The following is a 22,557-nucleotide window of genomic DNA, read 5'->3' on the forward strand; positions in this document are numbered from 1 at the left end:
ATGGATACTCAAGAAGAAAACATGTCCATTTCAATTCTCCCCAAAATGGTAGGATTAGAATAAGAATAATAGGGACTAACAGGAGAAGGCAACTAATAGGTCCTTTTAGCCAAATCCAGGCATAGCTAGGTAGCTACTCTCTAGCTTCCAGCTATTTTTCCCCCGCCCGAAAGGGATTTAACAATAAAAAAAAGATTGAGAATTTTAACATAAAGCTCTCGACACTGTTCACTTTAATGAAAATTCACATTTTTACATTAAAAAGTCAATCCTAGTACTATTCACTTTACCCTTTATTTTGTCTTTATCGTTAAAACTCAAAATTTTCAAGCCATTTTCATTAGTTCTCCTAAAAGAAAAGGGGGAGTTACCAATTAGCAAGACTCATGTGTCAATGGACAATCCAATCTTATCTGTCAACTAACAATTTAACTTTAATTTTCATGTCAACATGTGCTATCTGCTTGTGAGAATCAAAATACAACACAGCATACGCTAGTAATTGCATCAATCGTGAAGCTAGTCAGGCCAAAGTTTATTTAAACCCTAAAAATTTAAATCTTTTAATTTTAAAAGAATTTATCGCCCAATCAAAATTGTATTCTCAAACAACCCAACTCAACGACCGGACCAATACTAATATATTGAGTCACAATCGTTTACTTCCCCACCGACTGCAAAGAAACCCCAAAGGGACAAACCGAGCACAGCAACCCAAAACCTTGACAAATTAATTCTCCTGTTTAAGGTTTCCAACAGCCAACCTGCCATCCCCATCCAAAAGCTTCATAAATACCAAAAATGGGAGGTCCCCTTTGAGTCCCTCACTGCATTCCATAATTCCATTCTACACAATCCAAAATCTACAAGCTTATTAGGATCTCAGAGTCTCAAAGAGTTGAAATTTTCTAGGTAGCAGAGCCATGGCTTTGGTGGTCCGAGTCGTGGCTCTAGTGGTGGCGGTGACGGCTGTTTTGGAGGTGTCCAGTGCAGCTGTGTACAAGGTCGGAGACTCCGCCGGGTGGACCACCTTCGGAAATGTCAACTACAAACAATGGGCTGCTTCTAAAACTTTCCAACTGGGTGATGTTATCAGTGAGTTATTATCTCCCAGTTTTTAGTTTCTCTTTTCCAGCATGATTTTGAACGTCATTTAATTTTGGAAAATAATTTTCACTCATTTTTCTATTGTATAGTATATTTATTTTTGTTCCTTAGTGATTTTTTAATTTATTAATTTAAAAACTAAAAACAAATAAGAAGAAGAAATGCATATGAGAAACAATTTTGCTTGATTTTCATGTATCTCTCGTTAATGAATGTTTTTATTCTTAAGTGTTACCGATTGCGTATAATGGTTTTCAAATTTTTCTCGATCTTAGGAAAATAATTTAGTGATTAATTTCAAAGGGGTCTCCAAGTGAATGATGATGATTATGGTGGCCATTCTTGGTTAGAAAAAACTGAAAAAAGGGAGGGGTGATGGATCTCTTTCTAACGCACGCGTGCTCTCCGCAATCCCATTGGAAATTAAATTACTGTCCACTATGGATGTTTGGCATTAGAATATCCATCTCTCGATCCGATCGATCATGATGGTTCTACAAAAGATGAAGGATATGAGGGGTAATGCAATAGAAACTAACTACTTTGATTAAATTTTGTAAATCATATGACGTGATTTTTTATGATTGAATTATTACTTAAGTGTTGATTAACGTACTTTTTATATATTGATGACACATCACATGTTTTGCAAACTTTTAAAACCTTGTTTTGAATGTATTATGTTATGTGGGATCAATGGGATCAATCAGGATTCGAATACAACCCTCAACTCCACAACGTGATTCGCGTTACGCACGCCATGTATCGGTCATGCAACGCCTCACTCCCCCTCGACTCCCACACCACCGGAAATGACACAATCACCATCACCACCAGAGGCCATTACTTCTACATGTGCGGGGTCCCCGGTCACTGCCAGGCCGGCCAGAAGGTCGACATCAACGCCATGCGCCATCCTTCATCGGCAGCTCCAACTCCTTCGGCATTGGCCCCTCCAACAGTTACTGCTCCGCACGCACCGATGCCAGGTCCAAGCATGGCTGCTCCATTACAATCACTGAAGGGAAATTTTGTTCTGCTGGGATTAACACTTCTTGTTTCTGGTCTTGCTTAGTCACTCAAGTTTATTGGTTTTATACATACTGGGCAGTAATTTGAGTCTTTTTAGGGCTCTTTTGAGATGGGTTAGTAGTGATTTTCGTACTTGATATCCAGACATTACATATACAGCTTACACAACCTTCGAATAAATTTCGGATATTACCAAAATGTGGAAGATTTGCATAAATAATCATCAATTTTTGGCTCAGATCAATCATACAACTGATGTAAACATTTTCACTGTGTTACATGAACTCTTTTCGGAGGATATATTAGTTCACACTTATTTTTAACAATAAGAAGCTGTTAACAATACCACATCGCTCGGTAACTAATAAGAAGCAATACATTAAAGTAAGGTTACAAACTCGGAAAAATAAAGGTTTTCCACGACTAGCAAACATATTACAAGAGAACATAAAAGGAGAACAAGCTAAAGGAACATACATACTACGAGAGAACACAAAAGGAGAACAAGCTAAAGGAACGGATGAATTATAACTGATCTATAACGTATTGCTTGCGGTCAAGATCGATTTCAATTTGATCCATCACACTAGAACCCCGAATCTGGGCTTTTAAGTTTTGGTTCGGGGTCCTGAACCTAGGGTTCCAAGTCCTAAGCCAGGGGTACGAATTCCCAAATATCAACTCTCTTGGAATGGAAGACAAATAAATGCAAGAATGTAATGGTAAATTAAAACGTGTTCCGTTGCACTCTATTTGTGTCAACTGGAACATCATTCAAAAGTAGCAGACGCTGATATGCTGTTGCGTCTGCAAGAATGCATCAAAACTGTAAGAGCTCAGAAATTCCTTTCAGTAAACATCATCTGTATCAAATCTAATGTTGATTAATTTCTCACTAAACCATTTTCTCGACAACACTAAAATCAGTACAAGTACATTGGGTCACATCCTTCCCATTCCTGCAAATTCCTGTGTAACCCGTCATTTATTCAGCGTCCCAGACTTAACCTCTATGTCTGCATTAATCTGCCGTATATTATCATCCAGATATACATGCTGCAAAATTCAGGTGAGTGTGATCCGTTTACCCTCGGTGCGAGGGGAAGCATATTGATGGATTCTAAAGTCCTAGATCCTAAGGTAAACTTACAGAGAAAGAATAAGATTTTAGGTTCAAAGAATGGAGGAAGCTCTAAAGAATTAAGTCCTCAAGGATGATCAGACCTTATTATCAGCCGGACACATGATGTTAGACCAGAAGACTAGTGAGAAGCGGGCGCTCCATATCTCCATTCCTTCCAACCTTTCTTCTATCTCGATACTGAGTTCTGCCATCAGAGAATTATGAAGAAGATTAAAAATTTGTCAATGGAAAAGGTAAAATGCATGTTCGGACAAGAGATTTGTTTTCACATCACAGGTGCCATCACAGAATTATGAAGAAGATTAAAAATTTGTCAATAGAAAAGGTAAAATGCATGTTCGGGCAAGATATTTGTTTTCACATCAAAGGCGCCATCAGAGAATTATGAAGAACATTAAAAATTTGTCAATGCAAAAGGTAAAATGCACGTTTGGGCAAGAGATTTGTTTTCACATCACAGGTGCTATATTTGGCAAGTAAAGCAAAAATGTTGTTTAGAACGAAAGCAAGTGCTAATTGGCTTACTTTCTATCCACTCTATGCGAAAGCAAGTGCCATACGGTCAAAACCTCTAGCAAAAGAGGAACAGTGAAGTGGGAAAATGGAGAAAATTGAAACATGTCACTGACATAAGCCTTTAAAGAAATGATAAATATCAATTTAACTGGAAGAAAATAATTCATGAATAATCCATGGACTAAAATCCACATTGAACGAGACCCTTGTAACCCCAGTATATTCGGTTCAAACATATTCAATGTGCCATGTAGTCTCCTCCCAAGTTGACATATATAAAAGAACGAAAACTTCTTCATTTATCTGGTCTGCAGAACACATATTTCTCAGGCATATACATCTATGTATCACTGTATTCTAGGTGCCAAAAACAAACCCAGGACTTGAAAAAGTGTTCACTTTCTGGATGGGCATGCTATATATTTGAGAAACTTGAGTCTCACAACCTTGATCACTCGTATAAATCTTCTCTCTTGGATGCACATTGGCATCTTTCTAATAAATTTTGCAGGCTACCGACACATCAAAAAAGAAGAAAAAGAAAGGCAACGCTGCGACATTATCACTTTATACAACAGAACCAAATTTGTATTTGAAGACCATATAAAATGCCACAAGCTTGCCATCATAATGAGGACTAACTAATGCACACATCTAACTATTTTGATAGATTTGGCATGAGCAAAGCATCATAGAGACCTTACACTAGTCGATTGGAGCTCCACCGAAGCTGGATCCTCATTCTCCTGCAAGAAAAACTAACAGAAGTCAATACTTGCGGTATAGTGCTGGTATAATCCATTAAGAGGATGGATGGCAATACCTCAAGCAATAAATCCTTCCTGGTAATCAAGCCAATCACACGAGATGGACGGGGAACAACAAATATATGCCTCAGACCTAGTTGTCGGAAAAGATTATATACCTGCATCATCATACAGAACGATATAAATTTAAGTTAGAACAACATGCCATGCAAGAAAAGCCTTAAATGAATGGCAGCGAAATTATCACCTTTGTCAAAGACATATCCTCAGGGACAATGTAAGGAGATGGGTTCAAAAATGGGGCAAGATCTATGTACATTTCCATGTCATCTGAACTGAGATGTATATCATTCATAGATAAGCCTTTACTGGAAGCAGGTTTCACAAATTCACTGATGGTGTGCCTGGAATATAAAGGGAACTGTCAAACATATCCTAGTAAAAGGTGAGGGCCAGAATACAAAAAAAATTTCAAGCCTCGACTTGCCTGATAGACCTGGATCCTCTTGGATCACAAGGTAAAGGACTATGTTGGAAATCGACCTTCGACTGCAGAAGTACCAACAAGTGACTGCATCACAATTCAAATACTCACGTTAATGTTTCAAAACATTTGCATTGACTGCTTCAAAAAACGAAATCAGACGTAAATGGAGAAATTAGAAATACCATACCTACGAAGCATTAGTCCAATTACAAGTGTTTCCCCATTTCTTGCATGATCAATCACCTGGAGGGAATACAAAATGAAACACACATTTATATATCAAGCAAAAAGAAAGAGAGAGGTTAAGAGAGGCAAAAACAAAGTAAAGCATACAGGGAAGCCATTATGATTGTTGCTCTGCAAAATAGAAACCACATCTGCAACCTTAACAACACGAGGGAAGGAAATCACCTACACAGACAGAAAATTGAGCACAGTAAGCTTACTATTGAAACGAATAAAAGTAAAAGAATAAATAAGTCAATGCATTGTGAAATCATTGAAGCACAAGGCACTCGCACCATGTACAATTAAAATGGAAAACGCAACCACAGGCAAAAAAAAGTGTTTAATACCAGAAATAGTGCCTGCTGATGTTATTTGGAGGAATAGGCATCCCCTTTAAAGTAATAAGAGAAGGTAGTCTTTCAACTTTTTTTCTTTTCTGCCTTCATTTGGATGTTTCCATATTTGGGTGAGAACTGAACAAAAGACTCCCTAACGTCCAATCCAGTTATCTATAGTGATATGAAGCATAACCCATTTCCCAAAGGATCCAGACAAATCAATTTGGGCATAACCTTTACAGTTTAAAGAGGCCCCTCGTACTTGAGATAGGCATCAGAAGTTAGATGGATCAAGTATGCAAGTTCTAGACAAGTGAACATCTCTAGGCACATTTGAGCATATGACTCTGTACTAATGTTTAAATATAAGGGGTCAGCCATGAAAAGTTATCTATTGTCCATGTCAGCACCAAACACATGCCCTTGTCTACAATCTTAATAAAGAGATTTGAAATTTAATAATGGCATTCACCCTTTTTCCAGAGGCCTCTTTTGCAGTCATCTTCCTCATTTGGTACTTGGGTCTTGATTCCAGTAATGGAATGCTCTTTAATCGCGCCTGTTCTTCGTACAGGCCTTCATTGAAAGCATCACCAACAGCCTGCAAATGTAAAAGGTGTAAGTATTTCTCCAGAGCATCTACTAATACAATAAAAGTTTCAGAAGTGTACCTTCGAAATAAGAAGAACAAGCATGATAAGAGGCAATAATTTCAAATTATTTGTGATTTCAACCATAATGACGCACAGAGACACTGTCATCCGCATTGAACCTCCAAGAAAAGAAGCTGCTCCCAGTAGAGCATATCTGCAGAACCAGTAAGCATGAGAGGAAAGTTCATGAATACATTACATGCATTGAAAAAAAAAAAAAAAAAGCGCATTTAGTTTTAAATCTCTGTCAATAAATATTCACAAGACTCACGTTCCCTCTTCAATGTTGAGCTTCTTGTAAAAGCTAACCACAAACTTGCCCACAAGACGCCCATATGTAGATCCTATCATGATCCCAGGAACAAATTGACCAGCTGGAACGGCAGTACCAAATGTCACAACTGCTAATGAATAAAACATCACCTGGAATGCATTGGGAAAAGTTACACAAATAATCCTTAAGGGAGTAATGACACAAGAAAAACTAACTTCCTTCTGGGAACATTCATGGTCAAATTACATTTTTATTGAAAAGATTCAATGTTCTCCAAGCCCTTAAACTCCAAGCCCCTATACTTATTTTAGAGATTAGAATCATTTTCCAAGAGCATATAAACTTTCTTATGTATGTTATCTTTTGTCCCTTGAAATATTTCTTTGGGGAAGGCAAGCTCTATTGACAAGACCTTACAACATTCTAAATATATTTTCATACTGCCAGTGGGAGTCTCTGTGCATGAGCTAAAATGACATACAAAAAAGAGGAGCCTTGTCATTAACTTCTAAAAACTGAATACAATGCTTTAAGAGGAAAAAGCAAGCGTTGAGTGAAGTAAACAAATGCAATACCAAGAAGGTCAACAAACTTTGGGCACTATACTCATGAATTGTTTTTGCACTAAACAAATTCCTAATTGCATCATCCTGCAACCAAAAGAAAAAATAAACCTGTAATGAGACCCGTAAGGCAACCTGAAAACCAATACGTAAAGGATGAAGTAAATGATTCCAGAAATTCTAAAAACCTGAGTATTGAAGAAAATAGTTGCGAGATCATTGTATTCCTTGTTCTTACTGCAATAAAACTGGAAATACGATAAATTAGAAATGAATATTCTGACGTTACTTCAGAATTCTCAGAATTCAGTATTTGGACCCAAAGTATATTCTCAACACCCAAATGAAGCTGAATCTTAGTAACGAAACAAAATGATTCTTTAATCAGAAAGAGTAACTTAGGGCTTAGGGTCAATGAGAGACTCAAACTTGGGAGTTTAAAATGAGCTTTCCCAAGAAAATTAACAATAATGATAACTATCTTCGCTAATTTTTTAAACCATAAAACCCAAGTGGCTTCCACATGTATTGAGAACTCCAGACATTTTCCAGTTAAACCTACAAGTTTCATAGAGAGGTTCTTGGTATACTAATACTATTTACTTTTTTTATTATTATTAAGAGTAGACATATGCACCTTCAGGTATAAGTTGGCCATTCAATTTCCATATTATGATATGGCTACAAGGGAAAATAAAAGTACTGTATATTCAATTCACACTAAATACAAAAGAAAGACACCACATACAAAACTGAAGCTAAATGGCAAGAAGGCTAAATGGCAAGAAGAAAGAGAAAACCTATAGACGATTTCAAAATAACTGAGCAAGTAATTATCAGTTGACATCTTACATTTACATAATTCCCATACGTTCCTGGAGGCCTTGGGCATTCAATACCAGAATCTAGATCTGCTTCAGGGCATGGACTGCATTTTCTTAAAAGTGGTAGACCAAAGGAAATAATTGATGTTATCAGCGAGATGAGGCACGCTTCAATTATCTGCATTTTGGTGTTTGGCGTGAAGGGAATAAAAAGGAGTTGAAGTCAATTTTAGAATTACATGGCGCTATTGAAAGAATATAAACATTACCGACTACAGTCAAAAACCAACCTTGACTCGATTCCCATTCTTGTGCAAATAATTTCGACGCCAGTATGCAATATAAAACGTAAGCTGGTTAAATAAGGCTCCTGAAAAAAAGAAAAGAAAATGAAAATAAAGTGAAATATTATGAGGAAAGAAAAACAAAGGAAAAGCATGTAGACACACATAGCTCAGACAATGAACACCATACCCAGTAATCCTCCAATGACCCCAATAACCGCCATCGGCAAGAACTCCTCAAAAGAGTAGTCCTCTTGACCACTGAATGACATCAGTTAGGAAGTTAGAAAAAGGCTCAAAACTGAGGAAAAATACAAAACTAAAGAGGTTTTTAGATATTTTTCTTGAAAAAAAAAAAAAATATTAGATCTTAACTCTGATAAGTCCCATATTATGAAGCCACCTGAGCCAAAATGTCCACACTTTCCACTCTTACACCATCCCATTGCAGTACGCACCACAACAGCCACAATAGCAGAAGTAAAAAATACACGCCACATAAGTTGACTCTTCCACCTTATGAACAAAAAATTAAATAAAGGTTATAAAATCCCTAAAAGAAGGTTGAGGAATTGAGTTTTAATACTTAAAAGAGCTTTAACTCCACAAGTACTGACATATATAATTGTAATTCTATGTTTCAATCTAAAATAGACGTGCACATAAAACTGAAAGGACGAAGAACTAACTATCATAAAAAGGTTTTAACCAATAAAAAATATAATCAAAATGCACATTGAGACAATAACTGCATGACCAAGAATGAAATTGCATTACCAAGATGTAACTTCTTCCAGTGCAAATAGAACACCACCAACAGGAGCTCGAAAAGCAGCAGACACTCCAGCAGCACACCCACAGGTTACCTTTTCAAAAAATCACACAAATGTAAAATGAGAACAATTTTGAGGTTCATCATAGCTATTTTTAAATAGAAGAAATATCAGAGTTGGACACATCAAAGAGCAAAGGAAGATGATAAGAACAATACTTGGATAATTTTTTTTTTGGTAATTACTTGTACAATCTTAACAAAAGTTACATAGACATCCAACGAATATATAGTGTACATACTGCATTTTCTTTCAATAAAACAGAACGTCACATATGAACTAGATTCGTGATATCAGTAGTGATAAAAGAACAGCAGTACAACTACAAAAGCTCGTGAACTTGATGACTAGCATCTGTTAGTCGTGAACAGAGAAATACTCAAACAAGATAACTATGCCTATGACTAAAATTGCAAGAGAAACTACGAATTATAGATTACAAAAGTGAACCAACATAAGGTAAAAAGTCCAGTTTCACACGGGTCAAACCTTTAAAGTTCAGACAAAAACATAAAAGACATGAATCACTCACCAGATCCCTACGATCCCGATCGCTATTAAATATCTGTAGCCACCTAGAGCTTAGATGGTATTTCGTAGATCCACCCTGTAATAAGATATGACCAAAATAATCTTTCAAAAAACATAATAGCAAGCAACTCAGATAGTAGAAAGATATTACAATATGGACATAAAAATATGGTTTTTAAGCACTTACGCTGGATCATTAAGATTGTAGATTAAAAAATGATATGAAAAATAATAATTACAAGAATGTGCAAACAATTGCCTACACACCCCAGAAGCTGAAAGAACTCTCCTGAAAACAAAAACTTTTAGGAATAATATGTGGTTCTGTGGCCTAGATTACATAATTAGAGGCTTCCAAAAGATCAGTAGTGCTTACTTGTCCAAGCAAAGAAGCAATACAAGCACCAGTATGAACAAGAGGGCCCTCTTTGCCTAAAGCTAGACCACCTCCCACGGAGCCAATGCTCCCAAAGATCTGTGCAATTAGCAGAAAAAATACTATAATGCAAAGAACATAGTTTAAATCCCAACAAACGAACACCAAACCAGATCACGATACCTTTCCAATCAAGGTTCTGAAAAGAAGTACACCGTGTATATCAACCCCTGCACATTTGAATAACAATCAGCGGACATTTCATTGATAAAAGTAGCAACACTCAACAGAAATACATGATCAGTCCACCTTACCATTCAAATATCCCTTGATTTCGGGAATACCAGACCCAGCTGCTGCGGGTGCAAATTGTGTAACGATATATACAGACGAAAAAACCAAAACTAAGTTGATGAATATGTATACTACAAAACCAGCCACATATGATTTTTGGATTATTGCAAATGTCAATGCAAACTTCCAGCCTGCAAAGTTCTCGACTGCAATATTGATGAAAACCGCAGCTAATCCAGTGCCTGAAAGCAATCAAATGGATTGAATGAAATGATAATGTTAATGCTGTTCTACTAAAAATTGATTCTTTTGAAGTGACAGCAGAAAAGCTACACATTCAGTACCGGAAGCTGAGAAGTGCTTACCGATACCGATGAGCAAAGCAAAGAACCACTTCACCATCACATGATAACCAACATAGAGCTTCCCTCTCTGCGCCTGTAGATTGCCAAACACAAAATTAACCCCCAAAATAGGGACATTTCTAAAAAAAAAAACTCCCCCTCAGTTAAGCTTAAAATTGCAACCTGCTCCTCCCAGTATGCGTAATTTTCAATAACTTCGTAGTCAAGGCTCTCGACGCCGACATCGTCGCTCATCTTCATGAGACCGACGGCGTCGGGCTCGGCGGCTTCCTCCGAGTGCGGGAGGCGGGACCAGGCCAGCTTCGGCGCCTCGATCCCGTTCTGTAAATGATTCGACAGCATGATTGATTTCTCCAAATTCGGTATTCCGATCAAACCCTAGAAATTCCGAAATCGATATCCAAGTCCACGCACCGCATAACCGATCGCAGATTAGATTGAGAAGCAAATTGAATTCCGGAAAAGCAGAAACGTGTAATCGGAATCGGAAAACTGTTTTTGGGAAGTGATTCGAAGAGAGAGATGAGTCTGGCGTAAAAAAGTATAGAACCGGGAGTCTCTCTCTCTCTCTCTCTCTCTGGCTTTTTTCTGTCGTTTTACATTTTTTATCTGTTGACTGAAAAACCATCGCTTTGCAACGAAACAGGTGCTTGCGCGAGAGGGAGTTGGATCCTCTGCGGCGGCGGTTGTGTGGAATTTTCGGATGTAGTGAATGGGCGGTCAGATCGTAGCCTTCGAGAAATGCAATGATCGTTGTTTGATGTGACGTGGGATGAAGTGTTCGGTAAGAATGGGATTAGAATGTAGTGGATTATGGCTTGGGGGAGGGAATTTAGGTCTTACGGTTGAGGAATATAAAATGATTAATAAATTAGATGGGATGGTGGTGGCGGGACGTGTCAGCGTCCAACCGAGGTGAGCAAAGGTGCATGGTATTAGTGACAGGAACTAGATCCGCTCCTGACATTAAAGATCAACACAGCTGGATCGTGAATTGGAGAGTAAAAAAATCAAAGATGTTGTTTGTGTGTCAATTTATGCGGTACAAATATATGCATTTTTTAACTCGGTTTTGATTTCTCTATTTTTTTCTAAGAATACCGAATCACGCTTTTTCTGTATGAAAAACATGAATATTAAGATTCGGAGCAGATCCAATTCTTTAGTGACGGACATTGTTTGGTGGAGGGAGACAGACCGCAATATCGACGTCCTTTGTAGTCCAAAACCCAGGACTCATAAGAGTACCATCCCAAGTGCGTTTCATCCATAGACCATGCCTAAGTTTTAATGGACACTGCTGAATTCCACTATATCCACATGGTAGTGAGCCAAAGTCAACCCATCAACGATTGGCCAGTCGGCGGTAACGCATTTCCAAGTGTGAAACCATGACTAATAGTAATTTGTTTTGCTTGTATTCTCTTTTCAGTTTTTGTTTCATACATTATCCGAATGTCCATGTACCAAAGGTTTTAAGCTAAAGTAATAAGAAATGTACTATAAAACATTTGATAGAGCGATTAAGAATGCACCACATAAGCGTTACAAAACGACCACAAGGTTTTAATATTCCCTTGACATCACCAATCAAAATCATGCTCTGAAAGTTCTAATTTATATTTATTAAATTATTATAATTCTCTAATTTTTGGTACATTCTAATCAATAAATTGAATATTTCTACTTCATTTCACTTTTAGAAACAAAATAAATAAATAAATAAGCAAAGTATGAGGCGCTTTGAAATCCATGTCTTTCATTGTGTCGCCCCCACAAATAATAAAATCTACTTACAAGAATGCTTGGCATCCAGCTTAGCTGCTTCTCTTATTTCTTTTTTTTTCTTTTTTTTTTCGGTTTTTCGTGGTTGGATGAGAGCATCAATTTGGCTGCTCCTCATTGTGTCACTTAAAGCTTCGAAGGGGCGGATTCGGAAACAGCAAGCTCCGAATACATGGTCGATATTGCGTTTGCATAGTAATCCTTCGCTTGAGATCTCTTGATCTGAAGAGGTCAAGTATGGAATGAGAGAATGTCAGTCATGTTAATTTGTCCATGCATTTGCTATCAATTGTTTGAAACTGAATACTTGCCTTAAACGTCGGAGTGAGCAGTCCATTCTCCATTGTGAATTGTTCAAGCACCAGTGTCACGGCTTTTACAAATTCGAAACCTCTCAACTGAAGAGATAGTATTGAATTTTTTATTAGAACATCCAACGCTTAATTTGAACAGCATGCAAGACACGGATAGCGTTTGAGTAATTTTATTAAAGTAACTTGCCTGAGCTTCCCTGCCAATAGAATCCATATCAGCCAATACAGCTGCTCTTGCTCTTGGATCATTGCACAGTTTCCCTAAATCTTCAAACTGCACCCAAACATCACCAGAGAAGTTATTCAGAAGTTAAACTGTTTCCAGTTGTTCCGACTTTTGAGAAGTTACTGAATGAAGATTATCAACCGTTTGTAGGAAAAATTGAAAGGCCAAACACTTTTTTATGTGCATCCGTAAAAAGGTCAACCAAACTTTTGTAAGTCTTCAAACATGGAAGTTAATATCTTAATTTTTTGTGATTAATGTGATATCTTCACCTTAATGCCTTCAGAATCAGCCCATGCTTTCAACACATCCGGGTCAACTGCAACAATCGCTACCAACGAAGCATTAAAGCTGTCACCTATGGATAGCAGCAAATAAGCATCAGCAACCCATCATGTGTGTATGTGTGTGTGTTTGTGTGTGTGTGTGTGTGTGTGTGTGAGAGAGAGAGAGAGAGAGAGAGAGAGTTTGCAGATTCTAAATTCTTACCATGGACAAAGCACTGGGCAACAAACTTGCACTTGGCATAGACATTCTCGATTTTCTCTGGAGCTATATACTCTCCCTGTGCCAACTTGAAAATGTTCTTCTTCCTACAGGAGTATACAAAACCTCCAGTTATAAGCTGTCCACATGCTAAAAGAGGACTAATATGCTAAGCACAATAAATCCTGTCATTTCAATAGATTCTCTCCATATGAGGTGTCGGTCAAATTAACTTTCTGAAGAAAAATGGGCAGGATTTGGGGTGGGGGGATGGGAAGAGTAGAACCGTCACAGTTCGTTTAACCCTTAGCATCCAACCTGTAGGCATTTTAATTGCAATGCCCAGTGAATATCTTTCGCAAGACCATGCATTATAAACCCATGCTGGGCCATGTCTGATTCTAATCATCCAAAAATATGCTGTGCGTCTTTTGCTTTATACGAATGTCAGCAATTGCCTGGGAAATCTTATGAGCCTTAACATGTGTGTGTGTGTACATATATATTGAACTTGACACTATTACCACTTCGAACTTTACAAGGTTACCATATGCGTATCACAATTAGAAAATATAAAGCTTGATACTGAACAGAATGAGGATGCTATCATCTCACCTATCAATAATTTTCAGACGACCTCCAGGTGACCACAAGCCAATGTCTCCAGTATGAAGCCATCCATCTTCGTCGACCACTTCCCTCCTATCCAGTACAATTATATTATCAGACTGATTTTATCTGAGTGAATGAATACCGTTTAAAATAAGCAATAACAAGTAAGTTAACTACGTCTGCACTTCATCTTTGTAATAGCCTTGGAATATAATAGGACCCCTGACACAGATTTCACCACGAGGATAGGGTTGATCGTCAGATGTATAGTTCATTTCCGGTACATCAACAAGCTTTATTTCTGGAATCAAAAATATGAAAACAAAACTTTAAGGTATTAACAATCTGACACAGATTTCACCACGAATTCAAGCACCATTGTCAGATGTATAGTTCACTTATTGCATGCATTCGTATTTAAATAAAAAATATGGATAGGAATGCATGCAATCCAAAGTACACGTTCAAAACCCCATTAGGGAAAATATGGATTTTTAATGCACTATTAATACATCGGATCAGGTCCGCTTTGCCAGATTAATGTTACAATAACCTGACTAAGCCAACTTAGGTTAAACTGCACTAGTTTGTTTTGACAGGAAAATATTTCTAACAGCCCTACATGTGAGCATATAATGGAACCAGTCATTCAAATGGTTCCACATAACCAGTTTGTCAAGTCTAAATAACTGTGATGAAAATTAAACATGATTTTAGGGCACTATAATAGTCAGATAATGATGACCAGGTAAAACTCATTTGTGTGACAATTGCAATTGAACAAGTTCAGGCATAATCCTTCCATCTGTGAAGATATGCTATCGAGAAGTATGAGATCATACAAGTGCTTAAAAAATCATTGGAGGAGAAGGAATTGACACTTGAATGGCACCATGCAAGAAGTTTTCACAATTACATTTTTTCCAGCTAACTAAGTCTGACCCTCGGGACAGTAGAAGGGTTAAAGAATAAAAAACTCAAATTTTTGGTCCACATTAATCGAAATGAATGTAAATAGTGCCATTAATTAGCTGCGTTAAACTCACAGAGCCAGTGGATAATAACTCACCACAAGCTGGATTAGGAGAGCCAACGTGCCCAGATATGTTGTCAGCCCCATCCATAGCACTAATAACACAAGAGGTCTCAGTCATTCCATACCCTTCATTTACTTCACCACCAAAGCATCTGGGAATAAATCACCACTAATTAGTAATTACAAGCCAGTAGATACAAAAGAATAAAAACAATAAAATAAAAATCAACCACATGTGACTCCTCCTAGGAATTCAATATGCCTAGAAATGTAAAAGACTTACATCTTTAGAAATTCCATCACATCAGGAGACAAGGGTGAAGCACCTGATGCCATAAAACGAACTCGTCCTCCTAGCTTAGCCTTTATCTTATTGAATACCAATCTGTCCCACATGGGGGATGCAGTTTTTCCTATAAAATAACATCGTGTTACAATAAGAAATAGTGAAAAGTACATAACACAAGGAAGTAATTGGCATCAAAACAGTTTAGACTCATCCCTTGTTAGCTATGGCTAACAGAAAGTTCAAGGAACCACGAGGCAGGGTCGAGCAAACATTTCTGTCCATCTCATTTTCAAGCTGCTACATTTCCACCTTAAATATAGACTACAACTCATTCATTTGTAGTTTTGGTTCTAATTTTCCACAATTCTAGTTTTCTATTATTTCAAAGTTAAACTTGATACATTTTCTACTTGGACGTTGGCACCTAGATTTCACACCTTAAACCATTTCCATAAGATCATACTTAGTGTTAAGTACGCAAAAAGAAGTTTAAAGCATAAGTAATTGTGTGAGTCGTAGACTCTCATGTTATAATGTAAAAAGAATTTAGGTGGCAAAATGCTTTACCACTTAATAGTGCCTGCTTCTTGGCATTGTAAGCAGCATTAAATAGCCTCTCCCTCAGCGCACCGGATGTCTTTACCGCATTTGTAATACTAAATAGCCAGTACATCCGAGTTAATGACTGTTTAAGGATATTAGTTTCTTTTAGGTGAACAATCACATAAGCAATTAAAAAAAATTTACCCCGCATATATTCTGTTATACAGCCTAGGAACACTGCAGAAGATGGTAGGTCTTAGTGCTGCCATATCGTCCATTAATTTTAGATTATCCTGCATCGAACAGTTAAATAAACCCTGTAAGGCTTGTCTCTAAACATATGTAGTTAAACCCAAAAAAACAAGATATAAACTTATAAATAAACCAGCTAGTCTAACGACTATAACATATATTACAACATATAGGCAAAGGTCAGCAGTTTTAAAGTTATTAATAAGTTCCAATAGGTTTAGAGCCTTAGACCAATGTTAATGTTTATGAATCAACATTACAAATGCATTAGATTACATTAGGAGATTCATCACTTCTAGTAAAGTCTTACTCTTACATGCTTGAAACCAGTATAATTGAGAACAGTTTAATACGTCAACATGAATCTACCCTTAGTAAACTGCAGACTAATTTTGACCAGGTAGATTGATTCTGGCGCAGTGTATATTGCATTCCAAGAAAAAAGATGCAAAAAAAGCATTTACAATGAAGTAAACCTTTTTAACAAATGGACAGGTTTTTGTTTCGGTGGGGGGACAATACTACAGATTCAAGATATGGCAAAAACTATTGAAAAGGAAATGGTGAAAACAAGTTTCATACCCCTTGATAGAATCCAACAGCAACTCCAAAATATGCTGTCATGACCTGGTTAACCCGTTCATAAATGTGTGCCAAGGGAAGATATGATATGTAGCTGGAAAATACAAGGTAAAATAGTCAGAGACGAAGCAGTGTGTGTGGAATTGAAAATCTGACCAAAAAAAAACCTACTAGGCAAACAAAACTACTGATACTCACACGTCAGACGCGTAGAATTTGACAGCAATAGTGGACCCAGCAACATTTGCAATAAAGTTTCCATGAGTCAATACAGCTCCCTAGCCAAATGTTATTGTCAGTTATAGTGCAAGTGTTACAATACATGGGGTTACATAGAAGATACGGAGAGTATTTAACATAATTGTATTGGAGGAGATGACAGCCCTAGAATTTTTGTTTCTCACACAATATCTTAACAGTTCTAAAAGGAGAACTCAAAATAATATATGCAAATACAAAAGTTAAACCATTTATTGCGGAAACCCAACTTCATCAGAAAGCTAAAAGTTGTTACATATATTTTGGTTGAAAAATCTAAAAGTTCATAACACTTTAAGTTGGTACCTTTGGGGTGCCAGTTGTACCACTTGTGTAGCATATTGTAGCAACATCCTCTGGTTTTGGTGGGCAAAAAGGCTGAATACTACTAGAGCCCTAAAATAACACAATGGATAAGAAGCACATCACTCAAAGTTTTTAAAAATATATCATCACATACTAAGGAATCTAAGTATAATAAGAATCGTAATATCCAAGTAGCAACATTAGCAGAAAACACCTCATGTTCATTATCTGTGTGAACAGACTATGCATTAAAATCTGCAAGAAGACAACGAGTGGCCTAGGACAGAGAAAATATCCAATATGCAGCTATGATGACATGGGTATTTCTGGAGTGTTTATGCTTGTGAGTTTCTTTTAGCATTGCTCAAAGCATTATCTTTATGCTAATATTTTACAAATAAAAATTTATCATATAATACTTGGATGTCTATCATTTATGCATCCATAAGAAGATCTTTGGCAGATCTCCTATGACCTTTCATGGATTCAGTGGATTCATGGGGAAGAATGGAATTACCTGAGATAGCAATTTTGAATATGTTACAACCTTCACTCCGGTCGATGATGGAAGGGATGGAATTTGATCATCCACTCCCCCAACAACCTGCATAATATCGAAGGGAAATGAAAACATTATTTTAAATGATATATAAACTGTGCAAAGTCAACATCACAATCACCTTTCAGTAGTACAAAGATTTATTTAATACTATGAGGTGTATTCTCATACCACAATCAGGCGTACAGTTGGAATATCCGCCAAGAAGCTCAACAACTGCAATTCCAAATGACAAGAATCAATTGAGGAATTCAGAGCCGTGTAATATAACAATATGGAATAACCAAACATGAACAATTTCAGTCTACAAGTTATATAGATTATATACACTGCAAGGAAAAAAGCGCCTTAAGGGATATAACTTTGACAGTAATTGTGGCCAAACATGAGTCCAATGTCAAGGTGAAAGAACTCGACACCACATAGTTCAGAAGAAACAGTTTCCCAGTTACGTGGATGGTTACTGTTAAAGGATCTTCACTTTTTTATTTTTATGTTGAGTTTTTTCTGCATGTAGACCACGTTTTCTTCGTCTTTATTTTAATAATTTGATATCTAAATTAGCATCTGGTCTATATTCCATACAACAATTCAACCTGATGAACACTTGCTCAAAACATTTTGCGAATAGCATTTACCCAAATATGTATGGGTTATAGCTGATCATATGCGCACCTCCAAGAATATAAAACAAAATTTTAGTTGTCATTTAATACTTAACATATATAAATATGTATGGGTTATAGCTGATCATATGCGCATCTCCAAGAATATAAAACAAATTTTTAGTTGTCATTTAATACCTAACGTATATAAAACCGAGGAAGAAAGAAATTTACAAGATTAAGTTTTTACAACTCAAGAGAATATTGTTAAGTTATAGAGCACCCTGAAGTGATATAAGTTAAACTCACACTATTCAATGTTTGAGGCACACAAAAGATAACTTGTACAACAGCATGATTTACAATGTACTTGACAGCATCTGGACCTGCAAAGAATACCATATTCAATTATAACATCTGACACCTAGACCAAGATTGGCAAAATACGGGAAAAGTGGCACAAACCGAGAGTGTCATATAAAGGAACTGATATGTACGAATACGCAGAGCAGGCATGATCAACGATGAGCCACTCAGGTCTATTGATAAAATACAATCCAATGGAAGATCCCTGTAGTTATAGAAATAAAAGTTCAAGGAGGATTTGATGTCAAGTAACATCAGGGAAATCCACTCAGTATTTTCAAGGAACTAATTAGAGATGAAGTTCAATGACCAATAAACGAAAGTATAGGAACCATAGAACAATTAGTGAAATTACACCTTTGGTATTCCATGATAAATTAGGCCAGAACCTATTCCTGACCGAGCAGTACCTGCTTCTCCGTACGTCATCCATTTGTAACTTGAAGGCAGAAAAACAAATGAAACCGGGTGAGGTTTCCACTGGATGTGAGCCAAATAATTGTGATTCACAGGAACTGAGAATTTTAAATTACATGAAAAGACACTCACTCTCCAACTGTTCCATCAACGCGAATTCGTGTGCCCAAATATTTATAATCTCGGAAAGTTTCAACAGAATGCCTAATATTGACAAAAGTTAGATAAAGTCTTTTAGCAAATTCCAAGGGAACTAAATACAAGTGGATAGAAATATAAATTTAGGACAGATATTTGTAAGGAATTGTTGAGCTTAAATGTCCTTGTGTAGTTTGGCAAAAAGTAAGTGACTCACACAAAATTATCATGCAGTGTACCAATTTCAGGATGATCAGGGAATCTACTAACAAGCTTCAATGGGGAGTGAGCAGATCTGTCACCACAACAAAACAAATATATTTTCCTCACATGAATAGAGAGAATAGCCATGGACCTTGTTGGGGCAGCACAAATGAAAAAAAGGGAGTATGCCCACCTGTATACATTCCACTTTCCTGTGTCTAATTTCTCTGGAAGCACCACACTGTAACCATGCTCTGTCACGAATTTAATGATATTAATAATATATGTATTTGAGTCAATAAGTTAAACATCCTAGACACGTATCTAGAACAGGTTGCTAACCACCTTTACCAAGCTGTTCCCACTTATTCTATAGTCCCCTGTCCACCGCAAAACAAAGAAACCAAACCTTTCAAAGAATCTGACTTCCATTTCATATCCAACTTGAAAGCCCTCGATTCCCCCAGAAGTTTATCTTTTGAGCAACAGACTCATCCACTATCACTTTCACAATATCCCACAAAGCAGGATTCATGCAGTGACATATCCCATACAACATGCGAATGTAAATGGCCAAAGTTTTCATTATGAAACACATAATGCAAAAGAAACTAAACAAGAGAACCAAACGAAGGAAAAGAGAGATACAAAACCAAACCTACGACAGACAAAAAGCAGACAATATTTTAATCAATTGAAGAGAAAACAATGAAACCAATTGCTGAAAGGATTAGCCCTGTAAATACTATAGTTCTTTTTTCATATAATCCACCTTCTTTGTCATCGTAGTCCACTTCATTTTACTGATCCGAGTTTTTATATAAATTTATATCCAAAAACTTCAAGTACTCTTCATCAGCTAGATCAGTCCATTTTTCCCATTAGAGAGAGAGAGAGAGAGAAAGAGAGAGGAGCAAAGAAAATTGTCAAATGCTTATATGTGCTTGGAAGCGGGAGATAGAAAGTAAAGTTTCACAGAATTCAGACCAATGGAAGGACAAAACGATGAACTCCCAAGTATATTTTCCTAATTGTCATACAACGGTCTTTCCATCAAAGATATTAATTGATTCATTGGTTTTTATACCCCGCTACATATCCATAGTTCCCATAAAGCGTTGCCATACCTCCCCCGAATCAAAAGCCCACTCAAAATGGTCTCTTGTCCCCATTGACCAAAATCCCCACAAAAGATCTGATTTTATTTGCCAACGGAAAACAACCCAAAACGCCATCAGGAACAAATTCCGCAAAAAGGAAAAACATAAGTGTCCATCAAAGAAAGCCCTTTATCAAAACAAAAACAAAAAAGTAAGTCAAATCCAAATCTCTTAGAAATCGAAACGCAACATTATCTGTCCCACATCAGAAAAAGCAGCGTATGAAATCAAATGAATCGGAAGTGCTTTCCACATCAGAAAAAGCAGCGTATGAAATCAAATGAAGCAGCACCCACAAATGGAAAACAATTCAAAATCGAATGATCCTCAACCGAAGTCAAAACGGAAGATAAAAAAATCGAAAAAAAAAAGCAATGAATCATAAATGTATCGAGCCCTCGGAAGCTCAAAAGTATCTCACAATAAAGACACCACAAAACCTAGGGGCATTAATGCCACCTTAATAAGCCCTAGCTTTTTCTCCTTTGAAATAACTTCCTTCACAAAAAAGCTTTGAGCTTCGCGTGCATACTATCCGATCAAAATTCAAAACCAAAACCAAAATTAAGCTGGAAAAAATCAACAGAGAGAGACAGAGGGAGCACCGGAAAAAAACTCGCCGGCGGTGGGGTTGAGACGGAGAAGGGACTCGGAGTCGGCGGCGGAGGCGGAGGCGAGGTGGCCATTGATTGCTCTAAGGCGACGCTGGGCTGGCGCTGAATCCATCGGAAGGAGCGTTGGGACGTTGGTCCTGGTTTCCAAACAGCAGAGAGGAGGAGAAGATGCGCGATTGGTGATTTGGTGTCGTGAGTCGGTAATGTTTTTGTTGTTCGATGTGATATTATCCACTGAGGTCAGGGTTTCGTGAGCTCTTAACTTTCTGTTTGTTTCTCGGGAAGGTGATCCGGGATTGAATGTTATAAAGGGCACGCGTCCCAACGATCGCGATCAGAAAGAGGTAGGTGACAATGACATGGATCCGGACAGATATCAGATAATGCAAAGAGAACGATGAATAATAAATATGTTGAATTTTATTCAAATATTGATTTCTAATGGCTTTTTTTGTGCCGGCCGTCGACTGTCCTGGTTTTTATTGCCTTTCTACGTTGGCGGATGGCTTCGTGGTAGAGGTCAAATATTTGGACTTCAAATTTGGAGACTAGAGTAAGTCTAAGGATAGGTTCCTCCTTGAATATTAATTTAACTAAAGTGCATATTTGTTTTCGAATGAGGACACTCTTCGGACCCTCTTTAGAAGGATCTTAAGATCTGAAATCGTCTTCGTTCATTGTATATTGTGCGATCGGTTTTTGTCAAATAATATTCATATTTAATTTTAAATAAAAGTATTTAAAATGGAAAACTAATGAAAATGACTTCAAAACTTTGAATTTTATCGATAAAAACAAAATAAAGGGTAAAATGAATAGTACCATGATTGACTTTTTAGTGTAAAAATGTGATTTTTCGTTAAAGTAAACAGTACTGAGAGGTTTTCGTTAAAGTTCCCTATTTAAAATGATTTCTGATCACATGATGTACGATAAACGGACACGATTTGATGATCCTAAGAGGATCTTAATTCTTTGTTTTCAACGTTGTTGCCACGTGATGAATTCGTAACGAGAGAGTATCTCTCCAGTATGAGAGGATAACGGATTTGGAGTCCGTACCCAAGTTCAGAGTCGTTCTTATCACGCGTCAGCGTTAGCTAATAGAATAGCCAATGTGAAAAAATAATCAAGTTTCACTTTAACTTCAGGTAAATAAAAACAGTGCCAAATGTATCACTGTCTATAG

At 37.1% G+C, this 22,557-nt stretch overlaps 3 protein-coding genes across 7 annotated transcripts; 1 reads left to right on the forward strand and 2 right to left on the reverse strand.

The window, feature by feature from the left end:
• Positions 1 to 784: 784 nt before the first annotated feature.
• Positions 785 to 2,271, forward strand: LOC137736780 (mavicyanin-like). Its single transcript, XM_068476046.2, has 2 exons — positions 785 to 1,095; positions 1,818 to 2,271. Exons 1-2 carry the CDS (start codon positions 924 to 926, stop codon positions 2,180 to 2,182), a joined length of 537 nt encoding a protein of 178 aa, XP_068332147.2. The 5' UTR covers positions 785 to 923; the 3' UTR covers positions 2,183 to 2,271.
• A 695-nt stretch (positions 2,272 to 2,966) lies between these two features.
• On the reverse strand, positions 2,967 to 11,441 carry CLC-D (chloride channel D). Of its 4 annotated transcripts, none has more exons than XM_088683574.1 (24): positions 10,779 to 11,230; positions 10,617 to 10,689; positions 10,272 to 10,493; positions 10,141 to 10,187; positions 9,958 to 10,056; positions 9,583 to 9,657; positions 8,995 to 9,083; positions 8,593 to 8,733; positions 8,408 to 8,478; positions 8,224 to 8,303; positions 7,962 to 8,111; positions 7,298 to 7,357; positions 7,122 to 7,196; positions 6,544 to 6,695; positions 6,291 to 6,426; positions 6,092 to 6,220; positions 5,387 to 5,464; positions 5,241 to 5,296; positions 5,054 to 5,137; positions 4,814 to 4,970; positions 4,623 to 4,724; positions 4,504 to 4,545; positions 3,809 to 3,854; positions 2,967 to 3,467 (listed from the first exon to the last, which is right to left on the reverse strand). In XM_088683574.1, exons 1-23 carry the CDS (start codon positions 10,956 to 10,958, stop codon positions 3,846 to 3,848), a joined length of 2,307 nt encoding a protein of 768 aa, XP_088539700.1. In that variant the 5' UTR covers positions 10,959 to 11,230; the 3' UTR covers positions 2,967 to 3,467; positions 3,809 to 3,845. The 4 variants fall into 4 exon arrangements, with proteins under 4 accessions (XP_088539700.1, XP_088539697.1, XP_088539698.1 ...); XM_088683571.1 differs by having other exon boundaries at positions 4,499 to 4,545; XM_088683572.1 differs by lacking the exon at positions 3,809 to 3,854 and having other exon boundaries at positions 10,779 to 11,441.
• A 774-nt stretch (positions 11,442 to 12,215) lies between these two features.
• On the reverse strand, positions 12,216 to 21,947 carry LOC137737156 (long chain acyl-CoA synthetase 6, peroxisomal). Of its 2 annotated transcripts, none has more exons than XM_068476546.2 (23): positions 21,360 to 21,947; positions 19,788 to 19,848; positions 19,608 to 19,685; positions 19,385 to 19,456; positions 19,193 to 19,274; positions 18,935 to 19,040; positions 18,779 to 18,855; positions 18,036 to 18,080; positions 17,823 to 17,909; positions 17,306 to 17,395; positions 16,940 to 17,019; positions 16,742 to 16,835; positions 16,112 to 16,200; positions 15,932 to 16,020; positions 15,359 to 15,488; positions 15,109 to 15,227; positions 14,217 to 14,340; positions 14,043 to 14,129; positions 13,431 to 13,534; positions 13,214 to 13,299; positions 12,903 to 12,989; positions 12,713 to 12,799; positions 12,216 to 12,623 (listed from the first exon to the last, which is right to left on the reverse strand). In XM_068476546.2, the coding sequence occupies exons 1-23, from the start codon at positions 21,478 to 21,480 to the stop codon at positions 12,528 to 12,530; spliced, it is 2,091 nt and encodes a 696-aa protein (XP_068332647.1). In that variant the 5' UTR covers positions 21,481 to 21,947; the 3' UTR covers positions 12,216 to 12,527. The 2 variants fall into 2 exon arrangements, with proteins under 2 accessions (XP_068332647.1, XP_088538853.1); XM_088682727.1 differs by lacking the exon at positions 21,360 to 21,947 and adding an exon at positions 19,940 to 20,020.
• Between the last annotated feature and the right edge of the window lie 610 nt (positions 21,948 to 22,557).

The sequence above is a fragment of the Pyrus communis genome, chromosome 13, assembly GCF_041283825.1.
Source record: "Pyrus communis isolate YQ-2024b chromosome 13, ASM4128382v1, whole genome shotgun sequence".
NCBI lineage: Eukaryota > Viridiplantae > Streptophyta > Magnoliopsida > Rosales > Rosaceae > Pyrus > Pyrus communis.